General features: G+C 36.6%; 1 protein-coding gene across 1 annotated transcript; it reads right to left on the bottom strand.

Moving 5' to 3' along the window:
• Positions 1 to 9,430: 9,430 nt before the first annotated feature.
• On the bottom strand, positions 9,431 to 9,796 carry LOC145664500 (protein GVQW3-like). The gene has a single exon (XM_081731222.1). It carries the CDS (start codon positions 9,794 to 9,796, stop codon positions 9,431 to 9,433), a length of 366 nt encoding a protein of 121 aa, XP_081587348.1.
• Positions 9,797 to 27,739: the final 17,943 nt, after the last annotated feature.

The raw sequence follows: 27,739 nt of genomic DNA, 5'->3' as shown, positions 1-27,739 counted from the left end.
AAGATCTTAAAATAAGTAGATGCATAAGAAATCAAACCCAGGACCATGGGAAAGGAATAGAAAACGTGATGACTATTCAGATAATGGGACCCCCTTAAACTATCAAAAGGGGTGCTGCGGTGGCTCAGTGGTAGAGCGTTTACCTCTCGTGTGTGGGGTTCGTGGTTCAATCCCAGCTTGCGCCAAGTGAAACTTGTGGTGGACATACACCGTGTGCATGAACTTTCTCGTTGTTCTCCCGTTTCCTCGCATGCTTGGAATATTCTTAATCTACACCACGTACACTAATATATGAAAGAACGTGTGTGTATGTCTGTCTGTTACCATTTTTTTTTTTTTTTTTTGTATAGACAGGAGTCATCCCGCACCTCAAATTTTTTTTTTTACTCAGAGTTTCACCAGATGTAATCGCGTACGAAGCCGTTTCTTCTTTCGACTCGAGGTAAAGCTGGAGGGCCACACGTACTGCTGGATAAAAAAAATGTATAGTATCTCAGAAACCGTTCAAATTAGAAAACTCAAACTACTATACTGTATTGCGGGTTGCATGCTGTTCGATTTAGGATTTAGGTTTCTGGGCTTTCGACATCTATGGTCATTTAGCCCGTCACTTATGAGGGATAGCATCCCAAGGCGAGCACACTATCCGGGGAAAAGGAAGGAAGCGGTCTGGGACCTATAAGTTCCCTGGTGTGAATGGGGAAAACCCAGGAATACCTCATTCAGGATGGCTGGTGTCATAAAGTTTTTACACTTTTTAGACCGAGGAGCACCACCAGGCATCGAACCAAACCGACAGTTCGCACCGAACGCGAGAGCGCTAGCGACTACGCTACACGGGACTACTTGCATGTTGTTCGAATCCTGTGAAACTGGCACTTTTGCTAGTAGTAAATATTTTTAGTTGGTAAATCATCAGACAGTTTTATTTGTAATTTTTCTTATGTTTAGCGTGAAGTTGAGCGTAGCTTAACAAATAATTGAACGTGAGTTGTACGCACTCCTTTTGAAAAGCTTGAGAATGAGCATGAGTTTACTCACTTTTTACACTTTGAGTTTGAGCTGAGCTAAGTTCGATTCAAAGATGAGCGTTTACAGCCCTGGTTCAGAGACCTGGACATTGCGGAATTTAGAGAAGAAATACTTAGAGAGCTTCGAAATGTGGTGTTGGAGGAAGATGGAGATGATAAAATGGACAGAGAAGTAACAAACGAAGATGTTTGAAATGAAATCTTTAAGTTTTACGTCCCACGGTTATGCCGGTTAGGCTAAATGAGACGGTGATGATAAGAAATAAGTGAAATGGTGGAATGAAGAAATTGGGAGGAAACGGGAGAATCCCGAGAAAATACACGCACAAGGTGTTTGTCTACCACAAAGCTCACTTAGCGCGAACTGGGATCGAACCAAGGACCCCATGCACCAGAGATGTTAATATATTTGAAAACGGACAGGAGAGGACACTTCTAGCCAGTACTCTTGATAGGAAGACCAATTGGATTGGACATACTTTTATGAAAAATTTAAAGTGGGATTATATGTACAATAGCTTTTTATTCACGATATGAAACTATAATTTCAATGTTAATACGAACTCAAAAATCCAGCGGGTGCTCAGCACTCATTGAAAACTCCAATGGGTACTTGAGCCCCGAAGCACCCATGTAGTCGGCGCCTATGACCACAACCCACGCATATTATTTACTTGTTATTTCTGAAACATCCTGTACATAAAATAAAACGGTTCCAGCATTTTGACAATTTGTTCATCACTACAATAGCATACACATGTATAGGATTACAAAAACACATGTTGACGAAACAGTTTAACGAGTCGTTTTACACTTTAAGAAAATAAATTAAAAAGGAAATCTTCCTAGATTCGTTCTCAACAAAAATTGACATAAATAGAGAAGAAATTTGGCAACAGTGGATCATAAAACACTCCATGAAAATGGACTGCCTGACTTGCCAATTTCTGTGGAGGCAAACGTTTTGCCGTTAACAATGTGTGTCTTCGAGAACGCAAGAATACCGATCTTATATATATGTAGAAACGTCTGCTTATACACAGCAGAAACCGAGATAAAATGACCGTAATTATAGGGTTCAGCTTATGCGTTGGAAAGGTAATTGTCATTCTAAGCCCATATGACCTTTTACGCGTTGGAACATTATTTTCGCATTTTGGCATTTCATGGTCTTTTATAATAATGTTCAGCATACTCATAATTTTAAAAACAGGTGCAAATGGAAAATTGAAAAAATTTTCAACTACCATATTGCGTACTGGTGGGTTTGGCTTTCAATGTCCTAACGAACGAAATGAAATTAAGTCTTAATGCGAGAGAATATCTTCTACTGACCTTAGAATTAGGATAATGAAATGAAATATTCTACGTATATCACTCCATAGAGTTCTTTATTGTCTACTCAGAAGTATCTTCAATTTCACTGCGTTCAATTCCATTCTAAAGCAATTCGATTCCATTCTAATTTTCTGGTCTGTTACTTCTTCCAAACCAGGACTTTTTTTTTTTTTTTTTTTTTTTTTTTTTTTTTTGCAACACCAACTGTTGGACAATGTGTCGTGAAGAACACGCCATTATTTGGTGTATACAGCAACCAAAAGAAGTTCTAAATATATTGATACGAGAGCGGATCAAAAAGCAATGCACAACAATTTATTATGCAGAAGAACGTGTAATAGGCAATACAGCAAGAATATATACAAAATAAAGCCTCTTATTTGAACTTCAAAGTATTTGAAAATTGAAAGAGAACCACGTTGAAGTTCGCAGGGTATCAGACAGTTGTTCGAACAGGTGTACACTCATGTCCAAAATGATTGTCGCATATCTATAACTGTCTTCTTGTAAGAATATAATTTTATAATGATTTTTTAGGGTACTTTTAATACTGATACTAAGTAAATAATCAGGAAATTTATATTTGTGGTAAATTTCATAGGAAATGAATCATAAATACGAAAATTAGAATGAGTGAAACAAAATGTTCCTAAATGGACAAGAAAGTTTTATTTTCGTTTTATTGTTCTTATTTACTGCTCTTTTCACATGAAATTTACCACATACATGTCTTTACCGATTCTACACATACTAACATTGTAAGAAATACCGGGCGAATTCATTATCAAATTATATTCTTACAACAACATATTTATAGACATGCGACAATAATTTTGGACATGAGTGTACCTCTAGCAGCAGAAGCTTGAACTGCTGAGCAAATATTGCGCGTGTGTTACAGTCGTCTACTTGTGAACCGTAGAAAGATGTGGTTTGTTTTTTGTGAGCAAAGGGACAAAACGTTAGTGAAATTCACAGGGAAATGGTATGCGTAATTCGAGAGAAACGTATGGTCCCCAGCAATATCTGCAGATGGTATAAGTTCATTTAACCTTACGGATTTGACAGGTGTACAGTAATAGCATCTAATGAACACACTGTCATGGCCATTTAAGAGGTCGAACATATGCAACAATTCGTGTGGTAGAATGTATTACGTACATGACAAACTGGAAATCAGTAAACTGAGTACTCGATGGGTGCCAAAAAACCTCACAGACTTCCATAAGGGATAGCGAATAATGACTAGGGATGGCCAGAACCGGTTCCTCTTGGAACCGGTTTTCGGGTCTGAACGGATCCGGTTCTAGAAGATCCGGTTCCGGAACCGTTTTTTCGGATCTAGGTCTGGAACCGGTTTTTCGGATCCAGGCCTGGAACCGGTTCTTCAGATCCAGATCTAGAACCGGTTCTTCGGATCCAGGTCTAGAACCGGTTCTTCGGATCCAGATCTGGAACCGGTTCTCCAGATCCGGTTCTGGAACCGGGTTTTCGGATCCAGGTCTGGAACCGGTTCTCAAGGTCCGGTTCTGGAACCGGGTTTTCGGATCCAGGTCTGGAACCGAAACTTTGTGACGATCCCTAAGCTAAACCCGAGCTGCTGGAAGGCTGTGAACAGTGTGCTAGATGAAATGGTGGAAGCGATAGGCAGGCGCCAGGCGGCGGCCGCTTGTCTCATTTAGCTAAATAAACTGGGTATCTGGCAAACTCAATGGTTAAACAGGCAAACTGGCCAACTCATTTGGCTAAACACCTACTGGAGGACCAAAATAAAAACAAAAAAAAAACACTGGTGGCCCAAAATTTTTTTCTGGGAGCACAAGAGAGTCTGGGCGGGGAGGGCACAAGCGCGTGGTCCTCTTTGCAGTGTTTTGAAGGCGAAATTTGTGCCTCCTTTACGGGTCTTTGGGGGCTTTCGGATCCAGGTCTGGAACCGGTTCCTAAGATCCGGTTCTGGAACCGGGTTTTCAGATCTAGGTCTGGAACCGGTTCCTAAGATCCGGTTCTAGAACCGGGTTTTCAGATCCAAGTCTGGAACCGGTTCCTAAGATCCGGTTCTGGAACCGGGTTTTCGGATCCAGGTCTGGAACCGGTTCCTAAGATCTGGTTCTGGAACCGGGTTTTCGGATCCAGGTCTGGAACCGGTTCCAGAACCGGTTCTGAAAACCGGATCTCCGAGAACCGGTTTCTCGCGGAACCGGTTCCGCCGGAACCGGAACTTTGTGGCCATCCCTAATAATGACATGCATGAATAACCAGGTACAGTACATATACTGAAGAACATATCTTTTCTGGAAGATATCGTTACAGATGACGAATCCTAGATGTACCACTACGCACCTGATACAAACTGGGTATCCATGGAACGGAAACAACGATTCCCAACCAAGGAAGAAATTCCAAGATGACCCAATCTCTGATAAAAGTGTTAGTGATTGTACATCTGCAATATACGAAGGGTTCTTAGAGTGGATTTTCTAACACGTGAAGCAACTGTGAATGCTGCATCGTATGAAATAACATTGGAAAAGTTGCACCGCGAAATTCATGAGAAATGTCCTAACATTAATGCTAGAATATGAGACTCATTTGCGATAGTGCACGCTCCAATGCTGCTTCTTCTGTTCGTAAGAAACTCGAGAAGTTTGGGTGGAAGGTGCTCGAGCACGCACCGTACAATCCTGATATGACACCTTCAGACTATCACATTTTTGGCTCGATGAAAAATTAATAAATTTTTTGCCGGTCAACGTTTCAATTTCGTTGATGATGTGGAAATCAGTTGTCCGTAGATATCTCTACTTCCAAAAGACGTGCTTCTATGAACAGGATATTTTGAAACTTGTACTGCGATGGAAGAACTGTTAAGAGACTTGATGTCTGTGTTGAAAAGTAACTTTAATATGCGTCTTTCCTTTATATATGTATTTTTGCTCTGTTAATTATTACACTTTTTTTTTCTACAGAAATTGTTGTGCGTTACTTCTTGATCTGCCCACGCCCTCGTATCAACTTTATTTCGAATGGAATCGAACGGGATGAAATTCAAAGTAGTCAGTAGGCCATAAAGAGCTCTATCGAACACATCTATAACGTTTCATTCCGCTATCCTAATTTTCCGTACCCTTCATGATGAGTGCTATAGAAATTTAAAAACTGAAAATGAAATTTGCATTTTTATTTTTGTAAACAAGTTTTAAACAATATCACTTCATAGGCTTTTGCTTTGTTATTCTCAGTAAACACCGTGTGCGTGGGTTTTCTCGGGGTTCTCCCGTTTCCTCCCACTTTCTTCATTCCACCATTTCATTCATTACTCATCATCACCGTCTCCTTTAGCCTAACCGGCATAACCGTGGGACGTAAAACTCAAAGATTTCATTTCATTTTATTCTCAGTGCTAAAGTTTCAAATTTCATTTTTCGATTTCCGAATTTCAATAGAACTTGGGATTGTTCAGATCACTTTATATTTTCTGGCCAAGCGAAATGATAAATGCAGGAAAACTTATCTCTATTTCTCACATTTATGTTCTTAGCGGGATATCAGTACTTTCTGAAAAACTTTAGAATGATCTTCGTACTACATAAAACGGGAGATAGATCATTAGTTTTTTAGTGCACAAAATAGTGACGAATATTCAATCCTTATTTTGTATTTGCCTCTTACTTTTACACCATTGGAGGGAGAAATTTGGAGTTAGTGTATTTTTCCTTTACTCAGCTTATGGCCTACTTTTGGATTAAATTTCAAACTTCCACATTTACAGAGGAAGTACCTTATAGATTTTGATGAGTGAGTCAGTACCAAAATTTGAGGATCCTAAAAACCTTCTCTATCTCGTAAATGGTTGAGAATAAACCTCAAAATTTTTCACAGGTCATGACTGGCTCTGGCTAGGGACGTATTCGCTCTTCATTGCGGGTCTAGGTCAAAACCCCCACAGCCAAAACCCCCACACTCAAGAAATGTCAAAACGCCCACACAAACGGTCATAACCCCCACACAAATGGACAAATCTCCCAAACGCACGAACGGTCAAAACCCCCACAGCCAAAACCCCCACACTCAAGAAATGTCAAAACGCCCACACGATCGGTCATAACCCCGACACAAATGGACAAATCTCCCAAACGCACGAACGGTCAAAACCCCCACAGCCAAAACCCCCACACTCAAGAAATGTCAAAACGCCCACACAATCGGTCATAACCCCCATACAAATGGACAAAACAGCCACACATAGCAACGGTCATAATCCCCACATAAATGGACAAAACTCCCACAAAATCGGACAAATCCCCCACACTCTGAAATGATCGTCATTTCACGTATTTGTTGCAGCTTTTTATGACGCCCAAGAAGAATAGTTGCAACATCAGTTTAAGTGGAATAAAAGATGTTATTAAAAAGTACAAGGGCAATACATGCAACCAGGATCATTTCAGAGTGTGGGGTTTTTGTCCATTTGTGTGGGGATTTTGTCCATTTATGTGGGGATTGTGACCGTTGCTATGTGTGGCTGTTTTGTCCATTTGTGTGGGAGTTATGACCGACTACCAATGTGGGGGTTTTGGCTGTGGGGGTTATGACCGTTCGTGTATTTGGGAGATTTGTCCATTTGTGTTGGGGTTATGACCGATCGTGTGGGCGTTTTGACATTTCTTGAGTGTGGGGGTTTTGGCTGTGGGGGTTTTGACCGTTCGTGCGTTTGGGAGATTTGTCCATTTGTGTGGAGGTTATGACCGTTTGTGTGGGCGTTTTGACATTTCTTGAGTGTGGGGGTTTTGGCTGTGGGGGTCTTGACCGGTTCCCTTCATTGCACTGTCTTCACTGGAAGCGGTATTACTGTATGCATGTTTGAAATACGCTCTGAGTTGTTTCGTGTGAATAGATTTCATTTGGTCTGATTTCAGCAGTGAGGGTAAATGAGACGTGGATCTACAGCTTAAAGTGGGATTCGAACCATATGAGCTCTCATCGGGTTTCGAACCCGGGTTTCCCATGCCAAAGGTGCGTGGGCCAATTCACAGTGAGCGAGAAATTGGCTTGGTGTATTACCTTGCGCCAAGATCTTGAAGATTAGTCAGAAGGTAAAACTCACGTTTCTTTCGTCTGTGAATTCGTCCCTGTCAGCACCTTCACTCAAAGAGTCCTTCTACAGAGACATTTATGAATGGAGTTTATTATGCTTTGTAAAAAGAAGAAACCCCAGGGGCAAACAGCTCCCTAAAATTCCAACCGATTCGTACCTATTACTCACCGTATTGCTTGTTATACTTTTTCTTTTATTCTTAGTTGAAGGCAAATGGTTTTAAAAGTTCCCCGCTGGAAGTCAGTCCAAAAATAACTAACGCACATGTCAGTGGTTTAAACCGAAGGAAAGGGTAAGGAAATTCCATCGTACGCCCCTTAGAAAGCTAAGCAGAAGCTTCAAATCGAGAATTCAAATAATCCTTGGTACTCCAGCGAACGTATCCAGGTACAGTGTATATATTTCATGGCATACAACACAAATTGCAACGTAAGCTTACGTTGTCTACAAGGGAAGAAACTTAGTCAATTATAGTATAAGAACATTAAATGAAAAATATCCACAGAGATGAAGCAAACATGCATAATTTAAAAAAAAAAGTCATAATGTACTTCAGTGGCGTATTTAGCGGGGCCATCGGGCTCAAGCCCTCTAAAATAAATTTGTTAGTTTTTCACATTCCACGTACAACCGTAATCCTTCTTTCTATTTCTAAGAATTTCATTGACTTTCCATTTTCTTATGCTCTTTGTCCAGAAGTAATACTGCATTTGTCAAATTTCAATCCATGTAAGAACTGTTTTCTTTTTTTCTTTCTTTCGTTCGTTCTACTCTTCCGTTTCTTTTTTCTTAATTGTTACTTTCTTTCGTTTCTCCTATCATACTTTCAACTGTTGTAAGTTGTGATTGAAGTCGGCCGTCGTCAGTAACACCAAAACTAAGAGGATCTGACATGCTAAACTGGTGTTCCTCACCAACTTGCACGGATATCAACATAACGGGACTTTAGTTATTATAGTAAAGGAATATTTACATCGTTTAGTTATATATAAAAAAAAGGGTAAATGTTTGAATTAAAGAAAATCAAGAGAACGGGGAATAAGTAGCCCGGGAAATTAGGTAAGCCAAGAGGATGCTATCTTTTTCTTCTATGATTAGAATAAAAGGTTATATTCACTGCTAAATTCTTGTATGTATCATATCACATAACATTCACCAGTCTGTAATTCTTGCCGTTAAAACTTCAATTTATGCATAAATTAAAATATATATTTAATTCTCAAACTCAGGCGGACAATTGCCTCCCTATGCTTTCTCATATTGTGCATAGCTTCCCCTGAAAGAAAATCCTAAATACGCCACTGATATACTTATAGGGTTACCAACAACGAAAGTATACCGAAGAACTCCGAAATTTAGAACTATTATATTTAGAAAAGATTGAATAAGTTTAGAGATGCAAACCTGTGAAGATTTAAAAAAAAAAAAAAAAAAAAGATAAAAAGGGAAGTTTGTAAGTCTTTGGACGAAAGCTTAAAAGGACTGACAGGGTAGCTCAACAATCAAATGCTCAAGTCTCCTTCAACGGGGACCGGGTTCGACTCCAGACTTTGTAAGCTTGTGGTAGGCAACACCGTGACAGTGGAATTTCACGTGGTTGCCCTATTCCTCCTCACATTCTAATTCCATTAGTCTTTTGACATCGTCTCGTTTAGCCTAAAGGCATAATCATTAAACTCAAAAATTCAATTTAATTAACAGAGACTTGAAAAAAAAAAAACAATAACAACGAAAAATTTGTATAATACGAGGTGTAATCAAAAAGTAAGGTTACAAAGTCTGCAGTGAAACGTGTATATATTACTTCATACAACTAATACAGCCAACAGATAGTAAGAACATACATTAGGTTATTTTTCGACATAGTCTTCATATCGGCACTTGTCGCATCGTGGGATGAATTAGAAGATTGCTTCCTGGTAAAAATCCTGTCGTTGCGTGTTCAGCCACGTTGTCACGAAGTGTTTCACTTCCTCGTCTGAAGCGAAGCGCAATACACAATGTGACGAATGCTTCCGAACAACATTTCCGATTCTGCCATCAGATGCCGTAACATGATCCTCCTGTTCTCCTGAATCAGCTTCCCTACGCGAGCTATGTTCAAATTTATTGATGCCATTCTGAGTCGGCCAATGGGCTCCTTGTCGGTGACGTTTTCTCTACCAGCCGCAAACTTTTGACACCATTCTGACACATGCTGACAAGATATTACTATCTCTCCATAAACCTCTACCAACTGTCGGCGAATTTTAGTCACAGTTGCATGCTTCGCCCACAGAAATCGAATAAATGAGTGGAATTCGCAAGACCGGTTTTCCAAACGAGTCGCCATTTGGGTTTATCTACAACTAGCGATGTAGGTGGCGGGTTGCTGAAACTCTGCATAGTTGCCAACTCCATGTATTAAAACTACCGCACACATTTCATTCCTCTACAACAGACGAAACTCCAGAAATATCACCCTTGTAACTTCAGTTTCTGATCCTTCCTCGTATGTTCTAATTATTGCAAAGGACATAAACAAAAGAATAACAAAAATGACAAGAAATGTTTGGAATGGTGATATGGAGAAGATCAGAGTAAATTGGATAGCAGAACTGTGAAAACTATGAGGATATCTTAATATAACATGTGTTGAAAATAGAATAGTACTTGCAAAAGGTATAGAGAACAAAATGAATGGCTAAGGACCAGTGGTGCTGATTGGACCTTAAAAGTGTCTGTGTTGGGGGGTGGGGTGGGGGCAAGACATGATCTGAATATTTGTATATATCAATGTTAGTTTTCCTGATTGTTTCTAACACTTTGACGAAAGGTTGTATAACTAATAGGATACTATCTTTTTCACTTAAAATACCGTGTACCGTAGTTCATAGTTCATTAAATAAGTTGACAAGAGCAACGCAATTAGGTACTAGCCCTTTGTATTCTTAAACATCGAAGGTGTAAGAAGAGATTTGATTCCTTGCTCATGAACCTCTTAAAATTCTGTCTGGAAAATTGTGTAGTCAGATTATTTAATAACAAATTTGCAAAACAAATAAATAGAAAGGATAATATTAATCATAGTAATGAATAATGAGGCTTCTTTTGTACAAGTTATATTGAAACTGGGGATTAATGAACAACTTATATTTTTAATTCCATACATGCCTTTAAATGTATGTTATTGTTCTTAGAAAAGGAAAGACAGTCGCGTACAAGCATATGCTACGATATTCAAAGAAACAAACAATTGCAATATTAATTGCTTTGAATTGCAATTAAAACGCAATTCCTGTAGCTTCCTTTACACTACGGGAAGACAAATAACCAATACGTACTTACGCAACGACAGATATTATATAACATCATTTTTTCTATGAACCAGTAATACGTACATTAAAAAACTTTACATTCGAAATGAAACTATATACATTAAGGGGTCACTTCAAAAAAGTAAAGGGCAACTGCCCCTCTTGTCCCCCTAATCACCGCCCTGCTAAGGACATTATTTGAATGTAAGCTGAATCTTGAAGATTTTAAGTTTAATCGTTTCTTAGCATCGATACTACATCAGACGGCATCTACTGCTGAAAGTAGGATACGGTCCACTATTCGTGGTTTTATCCGAGGCGTATTATCCTCACTGCAAACAGAACCCAGGACTACGAGCGTTACCATTGGCCACGAAAGGAACACTTCTGAAGAATGTTCTAAAACAAGGATCTTCAACGCATGGCCCGCAGAGCTCTTTGCCGTGGGTACGCACTCTGAGAAAAAAAGTTGTAGGTGGCTTACTTATAAAGGTAGGCTACATGTGTAATTCCTGTAGTTTTTGGACTTAACGTATAGCAGACGTATAACTGAAAACGCATGTTTTATAATACTTTCCGTGTAAGTGTTCCATCTCTACGTACTTTCCGAATGAAATAATATAGGCGGTCAGGATCTCACATACAAATGGACGTATATAACATATAGCTGAGGAATGTAACATCAGCATATGCATGTGATATACGGAAAACTGTTAGATGTCAGACATCCTGCAACGGCATGATGTAACATCTAAGGGCAGTGCCTATGTAGCATACGGATAACGTATGCTCCATACTGATTTCTGTAGTAAGCAAGAGGATTCCGTAAATTACTACAATATACTGCTGTCCGGAGAAAGGATTTTTCTCAATGCACCCTTTTCAAAAACTGAGTGCTTAATATGTAAACCCAATTAAGAAAAAAATATATCCTAAATATCGAAGTATAGTTTAGTGGCCCCTCACGAGCCATTGAAATCATTAGCGTGGCCCGCACTGTCCGAGTAGTTGATAGCCATTGCTCCAGAGAAGGAAGATAAAAAGATTTCAATTAATATATGATAAGATGATCATTCCTACCGAACACAAAGAGTTTAGCAATGCACTGGACTGCATGGAAATATTTACAATAAGTGATCTACCAGTGATATAATAATAATAATAATAATAATAATAATAATAATAATAATAATAATAATAATAATAATAATAATAATAATAATAATAATAATAATAATAATAATAATAATAGACTTGAGAGATATTAGATTCCTCTACTGGTGTGGTGTTGAAAGTTGTAGTACATTTTAAAATTATAGTCTAACTTCATAGGTAACACTCTGGTAGAAAATTTAAAGCATAAGAACACCGTGAGAGGAGTGACGTAAAAAAAGCCCTCGTAATTACTTAGGTTACTAACAGAGGGCTGCACATGCGATAATCATCAGCGCCACGCAGTGGACACAGTAGGAAGCGGGTACTCGTTGAGAAAGCACCGAGCTCTTAGGAACAATTAGAACAAAATTCGTCTACAAAAAACGAAGTGTATATATATAATTCGTCTATACTTGTTGGTATTGATAACTGGTCACAATCGAATTCTTTTCTGAATCGATTTAATTTACAATTCGATAGAGAGAAAATCGATTCTAGATTTGGATTTTGTTTCTTTATCTCACTGATATTATCATTTTTCCTTTAATAAGAAACGTGTGATCGCTAGCAAATGATAAACCAGTTGTGTTTAGTATCTTAATTATGTTTTATGCCCAAAATTATTGTGAAATTAAATGAGTCTACGCAAGCAACAACTTGCAAAGCAGTTCTACATCACCTTTTTATTTACTTATTTTTTCGCCTTTCGAATAACTATAGGCCTATTCATTCCCACTTGGTCTGGTTGTAGCTTAAGGGAATCCAAGCTACTTACCCTGGTGCAGGCACGTAGCCAAGGAGGGGTCCGGGGGTCCGGACTCCCCCCCTTCGAGAGCAGAAATGAAAAAAATAAGGAAGGATGAAACAAAAATAATTGTGAAAAAGAAGAATTAGCATTAAAAATGAAAAAGCTACAGGAAGTTTTTTGTTACTCTTTCTTATTAGGACATTTGTATTACATGGTGGCGAATGAGCGGGATATCCTGGAAAGTCAGGAAATTTGAAATTTCTAGAAAAGTTCCGGAATTTTCAGAATTTCTGCTACTAGTCAGGGAAATTTCAAGCTTTCGAAAGCATAGTGCCATTCTGTAATAGCGTAGACATTTTTTTTAAATCACAATTTTTCGTCATTGCTTCTCTGCAGTATCAAACATGTTTTTCAGAAACAGTTTTTTACTGCTGCTTTAACCTGTCATTTGGAGCAGACAGTAGTTGACGGAATAATGAAAAAAATAGAAGATAAATGTCCACGTCTCTCTCAGAAGTGAGATTCAAGAAACTAAATTTAGCGTGTGATAATATAATGATACTTGAAATGACAAATTAAAGAAATGTAAAGATGACGAAATGTAATTGGTTTCAGAGTTTTCTTTATTCTTTCTCTCATAATCTGCTACAGAACAGTTCAAACTATAGTATTGCCAAAATGTCTTGAGCCGTGACAAATATGCGAACTAAAGCTCACACTCTCGACACACCCACGGTTGAGCCAATAAGGGTTCAGCTGTTGCTAAGCGAAAGAGCCTTAGCGAAAGAGAGTGGAATTCCTTCAGCCGACAGCAGCGCTCGGAACGGAAGACTAGGTGTCAAGTCAATGTGGTATATCTATAGTACAGATTTTGCGTATATTTATTACAAGATGTTCAAAAAACTATTGAACTTTATGGGAAGCAATTATTATTATTATTATTATTATTATTATTATTATTATTATTATTATTATTATTATTATTATATTTTGTAAGTAACAAATGTTTTGTTGATCATACAAGTGGACACCACGAACCTCGAACCACACCAGCACATATAGGTTGTAATTGGCACATACCCGAAGCATTAATGTATCCATTCAGATGAAACCATCTTTCATCAGACCAGTACTATTCATCAACTCAACCTTCTCTTCCGGGCTGGCGTCACAGATTTCATGAACCAACAACAATAGTAATTTCGGGCGTACATGTCTTCAGGCAACAGTTACTGGACCGTTCTAACTTTACTTTTGTCGTGTACTATTTCAAACACTTGTGCAACGGTGTGTGTGTGTGTGTACTATTGATGGGCAAAACCACTTTTTATAAAAACCGGAAATCGGTTTCTAGAAAACCGAAATCCGAAAAAACGACATTTCGGTTTTCTCCAAAACCGGTTCGGTTTTCACCGAAACCGGTTCGATTTCTCACCGGAACCGGTTTCGGCTTTCTCGAAAACCAGTTCGTTTTCCACCGAAACCGGTTTCGGTTGTTTTTCTTCAAAGTCGGTTCGATTTTCACCGAAACTGATTTTGGTGAAAACTTTTGGAAAACAAATAAAACTATTTCTGTGGAAACGGAATCGATTTTTGGAGAACAATGAAACACTATTCTGGTCAGAAATAGAACCAATTTTGAAAAAAAAACGGAACCGATTTTGAAGAAAACCGAAACCGGGTTCGGTAAAAAAACCGGACCGGTTTTGGAGAAAACCGAAATCGGTTTTGGTGAAAACACTTTTTTAATTTTCAAAAACCGGTTTCGGTTTTCCTAAAAGCGGAAAGCCAGAAAACCGGTTTTTTGCCCACCACTAGTGTGTACTGTCAAAGGAGAGCCTGGACTGGATTGAAAGTCGTCGTACTGATTTTCTTTTAAAACTCAACAAATGCAACTTGACATCGATCAAGTGTTCTTCTGTTAACAACTTCGGTCGGCCACTTCATGTTGCATTCACTAATCTGACATTACCTGTCTCCTGGAATTTGTACAGGTGCTTGATGGAGGATTTGAATGGAGAATCTGTTAAGGCTGTTGCTACCTCTTCGCTGAGTCGAGTTTTCCCCTATCTAATAACATTGGAACTTTTTTCGTGTTTTTCTCAGCAAGCAATGAACAAATCCTTATAAAAATTTGCATAGAGTCAGGTCGATAATAAAGAATTCGTTATATGAGCTTATAATTTTACTAAAAGCCTCCAATTAAGTTATTCATTCCCCCCTTTTTTTCATGTGAAGATTTGCAACAGTGCGATCTCTGCTTCTCCCTGTTTGTATTAGCAGCGTGAGGGAAATTCGGGCTAGCCATTTAAAACAGGTTTTTAAACTCTGTCCATATCACATCTGTGGAATGAAATTTTCTAGCCCTCTCGTCCTTTTCGAGGACAGATTTATGGCACTGAGAAGGAGGGGGCGCTCTTTATTTTCTTTGCTAAACCTATTGCTTTTAGTATATTCGTCTAGTCTCATTCGGAGTTCTTGTGGTTACTTTCAAACATAGCAAGATGCCTCTTGCGTCTCATGTATTTCAGTCTTATACCTGGTGATTGGTTATACAAATATAAATTAGCAGACGATTGTGATAGCAGATAAATTTCCTGTGTGGGGGCCGCGGTGGCTCAGTGGTAGAGCGTTCATCTCAGTTGCATGGGGTCCTTGGTTTGATCCCAGCTCGCGCTAAGTGAACTTTGTGGTGGACAAACATCGTGTGCATGGGTTTTCTCGGGGTTCTCCTGTTTTCTCCCACTTTCTTCATTCCACCATTTCATTCATTACTTATCATCACTATCTCCTTTAGCCTAACCGGCATAACTGTGGGACGTAAAACTTACAGATTTCATTTTATTTTCAAATTTCCTGTGTGAAATAATAATAATAATAATAATAATAATAATAATAATAATAATAATAATAATAATTATTATTATTATTATTATTATTATTATTATTATTATTATTATTATTATTATTATTATTATTATTATTATTATTATTATTATTATTATTATTATTGGAAATTCTTGGCACAAGAGATTGTAACGAGCAAGGAATATCAGTGCGGCTTGGCACTAGTAATTTAGTTAAAATTTGTGGTCACCACATCGGTTCCTCCTTGCCGGTGTTTCCTTGACCAGAAACTGGCCGCGCTGCCGACACCAGTGGGGTTTTCACATTGAAAACACCAGCGCTCTTTGACTTTTGTAACCTCACGGAAACAGGTAAACCAGTGGAGATAGCATTTTGGAATAATTATGTATATGTATATGCAGACCCATATTCAGGAGGATCTAGGGGTTTGCCTCCCTAAATTTTCGCTGGCCTCCCTAAACTTTTCACGGTAGGCTTGCAAATGAAATATAATATGGTGATAAACTATGATATGGTTGGATCGAGCTCCCCTAACTTCAGCCGCCCCCCTACATTTTTGGTCTGGCTACCGGCCTCTGTATATGTATTTGAAACTGTGAATAGTAGTATAGAATGTTTATGCTAAATAATAATAATTTCATTTTTACCACATACAAAGGAAATTTAGAAATGAACTTTTTTGTTACACAAATGTGTTCTTAGCGTGTTTTTCGGTGTTGTTTCAGTATCGTGAGGCAACTGGGAAACTGAAGAACTGACCACACATTACCCTTCTAACAGAGCACATTTGTAGGAAAAGTTAAGTGTAATATCAGGGATTCTTTTACTAAACAGAAAAACATCTATACATAATGAAATATGTAGTGTTAATGTAGATACAAACGTAATTTTCTTGGTAACGTCTTTTCTTGGTTATTACTTTACGAAATATGAATAGGGACTTATTTCTTGGTAACAGGGAATAGGGACTTATTAGTGTTACCTGCTAATAATAACCTTGTAACTTACGCATTCTAAATAAGAAATATTTATTTTCCAGATGGTGAACGCGAAATTTCATCTATAGCTACAACATATATATATATATATATATATATATATATATATATATATATATATATATAGTACAACACATATTAACAGAATAATTTTAATTTTATGCATTATTTTTTAATGCTTCATTTTAAAATATAGGGCTTTTTTTGTTGAGGTACACCAATTTGTCATTGTCATACATATTAAACTAAAGCATTACCGTATGAGTATAAAAATATGTGATGGAATACTTCGTTACATCAAGCCACAACATTATGTAAATGAAGTTATTAAAAAATAATAAACAAGCAGTATAATCAAAATGCTAAATATCACCGAAGCACTATTCACAATTTAAATATCTATGAGCATACTCCAAAATCCCTAGGTAAGTTTCTACATTGAAAAAAAAAGTAAACAAAATTCACAAGGCCACGCTAAACATAAATACAGGAAAAGTTAAATAATAAAAAAAAAATGTTATCAGTAAAATTTCTACTCTTCCCCTCCAAAATTATGTCTCAAATCAAGTAAGTAACTTGCTTAAATTATACTGGCCTATGACTTTTTAATTTTGTTGATAAGTGGTCAAAGTTACACTAGAAGTATTGACTTCAATCAATACAAATAAATCAAACAAACACTAATATTTCACATTTATTTATACAATGAGTATGTCATAGTTTTTTTAAAAAACAATTTTCATTTCATGTATAAATTTTAAAGAAATAATTCGGTTTCAAATGTTACTTTCACGCAAAAAAAAAAAAAAAAAAAGAAAGAAAAAGAAAGAAAGAAAGAAAGAAAATATACTATGGTAAATTAAAGTGAGATTACAGTGTTACGTTAGTTCAAATAAGATGTTAACGAAATTTTGCGGACAACTCTCGAAACTTATCTCAGAAGCAACTTTAAAAATTGACAAAAGTTATAGATATACTTCATGAGTGAGTAAAGAAAGAATACAAATGTAGATTAAAAAGAGATCTTTTTAAAAAAATCTGCAGTTAACAGGAATATAGTTAACAAATCTAAAAGATTCTATAAAATAGATTTAAACAAATCTTCAATCAGATCAACTGATTCCCTAAATTTTCTTTGTATCATCTTATATATAAATATAAAAAATATATATAAAAACAAGAATTTTAGGAATAATCCAAAAAATGGATCAAAAGATAGCGATCTTGGCTAAGAATTTTAAAAATGATCCAAAAATGCATAAAAAGATTTCGATCTTGCCAAATAATTAGTTTTTGGATCAGGGGCCACAAAAGTTAGCAACGGTTCCTAAATCGAGTTTTCGTATTTTCTACGGAATTAGCACATCATACTGAGTAAATTGTTAGTTTGGGTTTGGCTACACTACCTGTAGTTCTCCAGATATAAGGCTACAAGAAAATGTTTGATTGTATGAAATATATTGAATTTTTTGGATCAGGGTTCACAAAATTTTTGAATGGGCCCTAAATCGAGTTTTCGTATTTTTTACGGAATAAGCACATCATGCGGGCTAAGTTGTTACTTTTTGGTTTGGCTATACTATATGTAGTTCTCAAAATATGGGACGTACAAGAAAATGTTTGAATGGGTGAAATATATATTGATTTTTTTGGATCAGGGCCCACAAATTTTTTGAATGGCAGCTGAATCTTTTTCTTTTTTTTGTACAGAATAAGCACATCATGTTGAGTAAATTGTTAGTTTTGGTTTGGCCGCACACTTTGTAATTGTCAAAATATGGGGCGTACAAGAAAATTTTGATTGAATGTAATATATTGAATTTTGTGGATCAGGGCCCTTAAATCGAGTTTTTGTATTTTTTACGCAATAAGCAGTTACTAAGTTAAGTCATAGTTTGGGTACGCTATATGTAGTTCTCGAGATATAAGGCCTACAAGAAAATTTTTGTGTGAAATAGATTGCATCTTTTGATCCAATAGGGTCTAAATGTATACAATATATATTGGTGTTGTTGTCCATTATTATGTTTGATCTAAATCTATAGTTGACTGGTAATAGGTGCTGTTTTGAACACTATTCGTTGTTACAAACGATACACTTTATTTTAAATTGAAATATAATAAATAAAATACAAATAATACGTCACTATAAAAGTAGCTTTTCTTTTAGCAGTATAGAAGTTTATTATAAATACCTCATATATAGATAAAATGGACACTGGAGTCAAGAAAGGTATGTCTCTTCATGTTTTGAAAAATGTAATAATAATAATAATAATAATAATAATAATAATAATAATAATAATAATAATAATAATAATAATAATAATAATAATAATAATAATAATAATAATAATAATAATAATAGTGATAAAGTGACATTCGCTTTCGTATACATTAAAAGTATCTTTATTCAATAGAGACAGTTCGCTTCTAATTACTTATCACTGTCTATACTTGACGGGGGGGAAAGCTAATGTAAAGAAGAATGGATCTGTTCTCGCTGTGTTTATTTTTTTCTGCTTTCAGCAAAGAAAACGTACTCCAACGCCTTCTCACTGAAATGCCATAAATATGTCATTGTTGAAAAGGGTCCCCTCACAGCTGTGGACAATGTTGAAACTTCAAAGTAACCCTCAGTTACTCGCCGCAACCTGCTAGAAGAGAGAACGCAGTGTCGTCAATGCGTTGTTGCAAATCTTCACATGAAAAAAGGGGGGAATGAATAACTTAATTGGAGGCTTTTAGTAAAATTATAAGCTCATATAACGAATTCTTTATTATCGACCTGACTCCATGCAAATTTTTGTAAGGATTTGTTCATTGCTTGCTGAGAAAAACACGAAAAAAGTTTCAATGTTATTAGATAGGGAAAAACTCGACTCAGCGAAGAGGTAGCAACAGCCTTAAGTACCCTGTATAGACTTTCCGGGTCAACGAATAATTGTTGGCGCGGATATACTCTGTCACAATGAATATATACTGTTGCAAAGTATAGTCCATGGCTGCTCAGTTATTCACCTCTTATAACGAAACAAAAACAATTCGTGAGATTCCGCATAACCAGGGGTAAAAGTGAGGAGGAACGAGAGGGGATGCCATTCCCCCATTTCCAAAAAATATCTATGGTATCCCTCCACTTCCTAAAAAAAATATAATGGGTAAAGATAAGCACTGGGGACGACGTGACGTTATGCATCCCCTTACCTTTTGAAATCCACTTTTACCCTGCCCGTAACGTTGTGTAACTATTTGAACACGCTGTTGTAATAAGGAACAAGCAGGAGGGAGTGCAATAGCCTCCTTGCTCCCTGTATGAACGGCCATGGGCACTACTAATTTCTCCTGGAAAAATGCACAAGGGTGATAGTGACTGTTAGGACTGGTTTTGTTCGGACAAGTGATTGAGAAGGTTAGTGTGGGGAACCGTACCTTTTATTTTTACTTCCTGAGTTGAACAAAAAAAAAAAGTATTTCACGAATAAGTTAAACACATAGAATTGTAACGAACAGAAACAAATAAAACTACATTATAATTTCCGTTTCGTTTCTGTTTAAATTCAAAAAAAGCCACAATGAATGTTGCCGATTGTGACAGGTGGTACTTTGGCTACAATGTCATCTTCCCAAAGAAGCTGACAAACATTTGCTCACATCATTAGGAAGCCTATTCTAGCCATGTAACCATTTTCAGTTTGTTTACATAAACAATGCAAATGAGACAGATGTCTGCTGCAAGGTCTGGGTGATCCTTCTCTTAAACATCCTGATTATCATCAGAAGCCAAGAAGTGCATTGCGTGGAAAAAACATTACGCCTTTTACAACCAGCTGCTGTAATGTAGGAAAAAAAAAATCTTTGGTTCAACGAACCACTTTGCAGTTACGACTATTTACATTTTGACACTTGCTTATGGTTCTGTGGACACAAACATTAGTAACTTAAAAAGCCCATTGCATTTGCCAACATTGCGGTAACATTGTTTGAGATTTATTTTTAGTCATTCATTCGAGGGAGAAAATGTAAGTTGACTGACTCAAAATAATCTCATCTGCTTTTACCTAATATTATCTTAAGGAAAGACTTCAATATTCAATCTAAGTGAAAAGAATGAAATGAAATCTTTGAGTTTTACGTCACACGATAATGCCAGTTAGGCTAAAGAAGACGGTGATGATGAGTAATGAATGAAATGATGGAATGAAGAAAGTGGGAGGAAACGGGAGAACCCTGAGAAAACCCACGCACACGGTGTTTGTCCACCACAAAGTTCACTTGGCGGGGGCTGGTATCGAACCCAGTCAATCTAAGTTAGTTCAGGCTTTTGGATGAAAAAAAATGAAATGAAATCTTTAAGTTTTACGTCCCACGGTTATGTCGGTTAGCCTAAAGGAGACGGTGATGATGAGTAATGAATGAAATGGTGGAATGAAGAAAGTGGGAGGAAACGGGATAACCCCGAGAAAACCCACGCACACGGTGTTTGTCCACTACAAAGTTCACTTGGCGGGGGCTGGGATCGAACCCAGTCAATCTAAGTGAGTTCAGGCTTTTGGATGAGTATGAGGAGAAAGTATTAGTGAGTCTTTCTGTACAGGGTGGTCCAAAAGTCTAGATACAGTCTCTTTTAAGTGGTATTTCAGTGGGGGCACTCGGTCGAAAAAGTATTAAAAGCTTTTTCAGGCCAGCCACCCTGAATGAGGTTTTCCTGGGTTTTCCTCATTCACACCAGACAAATGCCGGAGTGGTACCTAACTTATAGGTCCCAGGCCGCTTCCCTCCTTCCGCAATCCTTTTTTCCCCTCCCTTTCCTCGGATAGTGTGCTCATCATCATCACTCACAACACGAATGGCTAAATGGCTTTAAATGCCGAAAGCCCAGAAATCTAAATCCTAAAATCCCCTAAATCTTTTAAGTGGTAAACAATGCAAAATGTAACGAAAGTAAGGATTTAGGTGGGGAATAGGAGTAGAGAAAAATGTTTGAGGCACATCACAATGACGTCAACAATTTTGAATTTTACGTACTTGTCTCAAACGGAAACCATAGCATGTTATGTCATATGTCATTTTAATAGCAAATTTTCATAAAAATGAAATGGCACTATTATTTTTATCCCTAACTCTAACCATTACGAAGTTATGACTGTTCCTTTGTTTGTAACGTTGTACGTAACTTACTAGAAGAATATATCCTTGACGCATGCAGATCGCATTGAGTTCTTGCCGATCTTTGGAGAACAAATCACCAGTGTGATTGCAAATGATTTTAACCGCCGTCATCCGGAAAGGGTTCCCCGTCAACAATCGTACTGTGTTCGAAGTGTTGAAGAAATTCCAACATAGGCGTGCCGACCAAAAATTTTCTAAGGGGGACAGTACCCTTCAGCCTTCACTCAACATTGTGGGCCAAATTTAAAGAAAGGTTGACTTCATTGCACCCCCCCCTTAATTTTCGAAATGTCTCATAATATGAATTAAAGTGCCGCAATTTAGGATAGATAAATCCTATCAATGGTGATAACAGGTTCTATCCCAGCGACACAAAAAATCCTATTTATAGTACTGTTGACAATATTTATTATAATTAATGGGATTTCCAGGGCGATGATATTAATTTGTAGGTTTCATGATAGTACAATGAACTTACGATGCTTAAGCCCCCCCACTGAAATTTTATTTACTATATAATAAAATAAATGAAATATTTTGCAGAATTTGCACATTTCCAGGACTAAAGTTAGCAAAGCGCCCCGAAACAAAATCGTAAATACCCCCCTACTGGCATGTAATTTATTCATGTAGATGTTAATTTACTGTCTGGAGAAAATGCATTCTATTAATTCTTAGTCAACCGTTATGTCATTTTTACATTTCATAATTTCACTTTAAAAAATGAATTATGATTGAATTTCTTTTAAAAAATTATTTTATCATTGTAATAGTAAAATATGGAATTTAATAAACTAGGCAGTGTTTCTGATATTGTTCATTTTGGACTTATCACATGATTAAATGTTATATTAAGTTTAGTAAAAACCATTTTATAAAACTTTATATGTAAAAAAATATATATTAATTTACATAATGAGTGTGGATTCTTTCATATACTTAAATCTACTCGAACGAATAAAAGAAACTCTTTCCAAAGTATTTACAGATAAACTTTTTCTCTATGCATTTTCCCTTCTCGTATTTTAGGTTACTTGAATAGTAAAAAAACTTCCAAAAATTGTTTTTTTCCTGTATGCGTTTTATCATGTTCTTAGCTTATCCTAATAAAAACCTCTTCCCCAAGTATTTGCAAAAAACTGTTTTCTCTTGTATATGCGTTTTATTTTCTAATGTTTTAAGTTGCTTGAAAAATTTAAAAAAAAAAACTTCCCGAAGTATTTGCAAAAAATGTGTTTTTTTCTGTATGCGTTTACACATATTGTTAGATTACCCCAATAAAAAAAAACTCTTCCCAAAGTATTTGCGAACAAACTGTTTTCTCCTGTGTATGCATTTTGTTTTTCTCGTGTGTTTTAGGTTGCTTGAAAAAATAAAAAGAGAACTTCCCAAAGTCTTTGAAAAAATAAAAATGTTTTTCCTGTACGCGTTTTCTCATGTTGTTAGATTTCTCCAATAAAAAAAAAACTCTTCCCAAAGTATTTGCAAACAAACTGTTTTCTCCTGTGTATGCGTTTTATTTTCTCATGTGTTTTAGGTTACTTGAATAATAATTTTAAAAACTTCCCAAAGTATTTGCAAAAAAATGTTTTTCTCCTGTATGCGTTTTCTTATGTTGTTAGATTACCCCCCCCCCCCAAAAAAAAAATCTTCCCAAAATATTTGCAAAGAAACTGTTTTTCTCCTGTATGCATTTTCTCATATGTTTTAGGTTACTTGGCTGAGAAGAAAATCCTTCCCAAAGTATTTGCAAATAAATTATTTTTCTTCTCTATGCGTTTTCTCATGTTTTTAGGTTTCTCGAATAATCAAAAAACTCTTCCTAAAGTATCGAAAATTTTGCCGCCCTGGCTCGAGCACAGAATAGCATTTACCTAAATACGGGCCTGGTAGAGGGTGATCAAGTACTTGCAAACAGCCTCTCTTAAAATGATTATGCAAGTACCGGAGGTTCTGAAAGATGGGTATTTGAATAGTTCACATAATAGTTCCTAAGTGATGTCTTGACCCGACCACGATCGGTCCTATAGTAGTGGAACTATGGGCCTTTATAGTTCATTTTTTTAAAATAACATTTTCGGTACACTATAAGTATGAAACTATGCACTTCCAACCACAGGTCCATATGAACTTTTTTATTATTATTTTGATGTGAGGAATCTTTTGCCATCACTTTTATAACATCCTGTATATTGTCTTGCTAGTGTCAGAATAAATAGGGGAGTATGTTTAGTACAAGGGGTCCAGAAGCACGTAAAAAAACACAAAATTTACAGGAGAAATGAATGAGGCAAGTACTTAGACGTAACATAACGTAACCAAATCTAACCTAGCCTAACATAAACTAACCTAAGCTAACCTGAACTAACTTAAACTAACCTAATATTAGTAGAAATAAGCGAAACACTATCATTTTTTGGAAAATTATGCGGGATCCCTACACTAATTTAAAATAAGATAAACTAACCTAAACTGATCTAACCTAACCTATTCTAAACTAACCGAATGTGAACTGAAATTACCAAAATTGTAACTTTTTTTTTTTTGTTTTGTTTTGTTTAGAAAAGAGCTGGACCCCTTCTGCTAAACATAGGCCTAAATAGGTTAGTGATGGTATATGCCAGTAACAAGTTCACTTCAATAAGTGACATAATTCTCGTCTGCATCAATTTTTAAGCTTACTAATAAATTAGCCTTTCTTAAATTTCTCGGCAACTACGCATGAAGTTTTCCAATCATGCATATAATGTTGTTCTAAAATAAATCTATTACTATCAGGCGCGCACCCAGAATTTTTTTTATTGACAGGAATCCAAATAAGTTTGAGGGGTCCAATACGTCCAGACACTAGGCCTACGTCTATGTAGTATTGAACTGGTGTTATCCTACATCCGAAAAAAAAAAAAGATAAGTAATTGTCAAGTATTGCCACCTATATTCCAGGGGAGGATCTAGGAGGTAAAACCTGAGGACACAGCCAGAACCCAGACTATGATAGGTATACATGAGTTTATTACAAAATTTAAAAAAATATTTATTTATTTATTTATCGACACAACAGGCATTACTGCCCAATTACAGTGTCCACATATAATACATAATTTTTAAAGTTGATACAATTAAAATTGCTTAATACATAATTACATAATTTAGTACAAAATCTTGAGTTAAAATAATACATTTTTTTTTTTTTTACAAAATACGCAGTATTACTCTTTTGAGCAACTTTTCACAACTATTAAATATATCTATATCTTCATAATCCTTACTGATTTTATTGTATGTAGCACAAATTCTCCATGTAGGTGACATAGAGGAAGGTTACCAAAGAGCACGCACTTAATATTCATCTTGAAAAAGCTCCAAAAATAATGAAGCAAAAATTATATAAATTGAATATAATTTTAATTGAAGGTTAAGCTACATTGTAAGAAATGCGAAACTTACTACTAAATGTAGGTATGGAGACCCAGATAGCACGAATACTTGCGGCAAATTTTTGCTTCGTTTAGTGGAGCAAACAATCTGAAAGTTTGCGAAGGCAAAATTTTTTAATATTTATTAAAAGCTTTCAATATGATCTGCAAATTTTCGCTGATTTGTAAAAATAAATTCACCACTGCAATTAATTTGCATCTTTTTTGAAAATATAGCGTTGAAAGTTTGCCGTCGCAAACAGTTTGCAACTCTGTAAAAAACTTGTTTCGAAAAACTTGCTGAAAGCAAATATGTGATGATATTACCGAGTACGCACGCATGGTACCCAGAATTCACTGCGCTACATCAACTGTGACAAAACAAGCGGGAAGTGAGAATCGACAAAAACCAATACATCAGAGGACTCCAGAATAAACGCACTGGTTTCTTATCTAACTCTCTAAAACTAACTCTATGGCTTATGGAACCCGGAGGTTCAGTGCCGCGTTCACAAAAGCTCTCCACTGACTTCTATCCTTAGCTAATTGCATCCAGTTTCTACTTTGTATTCCTATCTCTGCGAGATCCATCTTAATATTGTCCTCCCATCTGCGCCTAGGTCTTCCTAATGGTCGTTTTCCTATGGGTCTACCAGTCAAGACTTTGAAAGCGTTTCTACTTTCTTCCATTCTAGCTACATGACCTGCCCACCTAAGCCTCCTAGACTTGACGACCCTAACAATGTTGGGTAAACCGTATAAACTATGTAGTTCCTCGTTATGAAGTTTCCGCCATTCCCCATTCTCGTTCCTCTTGGGTCTGAATATTCTTCTCAGGATCCTGTTCTCAAATACTTTCAGTCTATGTTCTTCCCTCAGAGTAAGCGACCATGTTTCACAACCATACAGAACAACAGGCATGATTATCGTTTTATATATTTTAAGCTTCAAATTCCTCGACAGAATTCGCGACGACAAGAGATTTTGAACCGAATAGTAACACGAATTCCCCGCTTTTAGTCGACATTTAATTTCTTCGTGAATATGATTTTCGTCTGTTAATATTGATCCTAAATATTTGAAAGTATCCACTTTATCAAAAGCATTATTTAATATTTTAACGCCTCCACAATTTGCCGTATTACGGTCCCGACGCACTTCCATGTATTTAGTTTTCTCTGCATTTACTTCTAAACCCATGTCCCTGCAAGCGTTTAATAAGATCTCTGCATTTATTTCTACTGTTCTCCTATCATCCCCTATTAAATTTACATCATCAGCATATGCCATAACCTGGTGAATGCCGTTCAACTCTAGGCCCTGGTTGCTATCTTTGATTTTCCTTATGGCGTATTCCAGCACAAAGTTAAATAATAATGGCGACAACGCATCTCCTTGTTTCAGGCCATTTTCGACGTGGAAGCTCGTGGACAAAAATTTTCCTACCCGGACTTTACTTTGGGATTCACTTAAACAAATCTTAATTAATCTAATTAGCTTTCTCGGTATTCCAAGTTCTGTAAGAACGTTGTATAATGTTTCTCTCCTAACCGAGTCGTAAGCCTTTCTAAAATCAATAAATAGTTGATGTACCGGGGTGTTGTATTCCCACTTCTTTTCGAGTATTTGGCGAATGGTAAATATTTGGTCGATAGTTGATCGATTTCGTCTAAATCCGCACTGATAATCTCCAATAATTTCATCTGCGTATGGGGTCAATCTTGCTAACAGAATATTTGAAAGTATTTTATAGGATGTTGACAGAAGAGAAATGCCTCGATAATTATTACAGTCAGTTTTGTCGCCTTTCTTGTGAATTGGAACAATGATTGATTCTTTCCACTCTTGTGGCAATTCTTCCTTGTTCCAGATAAGGAGAATGAGTTTGTGTATCTTGTTCCACAATTTTTTCGCCTCCAGCTAAAATTAACTCAGCCGGAATTTCATCTACACCCGGAGATTTATGTTTCTTCAATTTCTTTATAGCGGCTTCCACTTCTATTCCATTGGGTTCTGGAATATACGGTTCTGCGGTGTGTATCTCCTTTTCTCCACGCACATTAGTTTTTGGCTGCGTGTTCAGCAAATCGTCAAAGAAATCTTTCCATCTATTTAAGAGGCTATCCGTATCGGTGAGAACTGTTCCGTCAGATTTCTTTAATATATAAGCACGTGGTTGATAGCCTTTCTTAAATTCGCTGATCCCCTTATACATGTCCCGAATATTTTTATTTTTACTATTATCTTCAAGTTCCTTAATTTTAGCTTTCAAAAAATCCCGTTTCTTTGTTCTAAAAGTTTTGGAAGTTTCCCGCCTGATATCTGCGAAATTTTGTGTAGTTGTTTCATTCGGATTTTGTAGCCACCGTAATTTTGCCTGTTTTCTCTTCTCTGCTAGTTTAATGCATTCTTGGTCGAACCATGGTTTGTTCCTACGTATTTCCGCGTGTCCCAATTTTTCTATTGCTGAACTTTTAATGCTATCTCTAATTTCAATCCAAGTATCCTCAACACTAGTGCACTCCGAGTCTTCTAGAACCGCGAATCTATTCGAAACTTCAATCTGGTATTCTTCTCTTACCTGGCTCTCTTCTAATTTCTTTAAATTAAATCTCTCCGTTT

This window comes from Thermobia domestica, chromosome 11 (assembly GCF_964235325.1).
Source record: "Thermobia domestica chromosome 11, izTheDome1.hap1.1, whole genome shotgun sequence".
Classification (NCBI taxonomy): Eukaryota; Metazoa; Arthropoda; class Insecta; order Zygentoma; family Lepismatidae; genus Thermobia; species Thermobia domestica.
Note: the sequence above shows the minus strand (reverse complement) of the source record. Positions and strands in the feature narration are given on the sequence as shown.

What these genes read in the sequence shown, in the direction of transcription:
- LOC145664500 (XM_081731222.1), bottom strand. Translation starts at nt 9,796, where the DNA reads ATGGCGACTCGTTTGGAAAACCGGTCTTGCGAATTCCACTCATTTATT.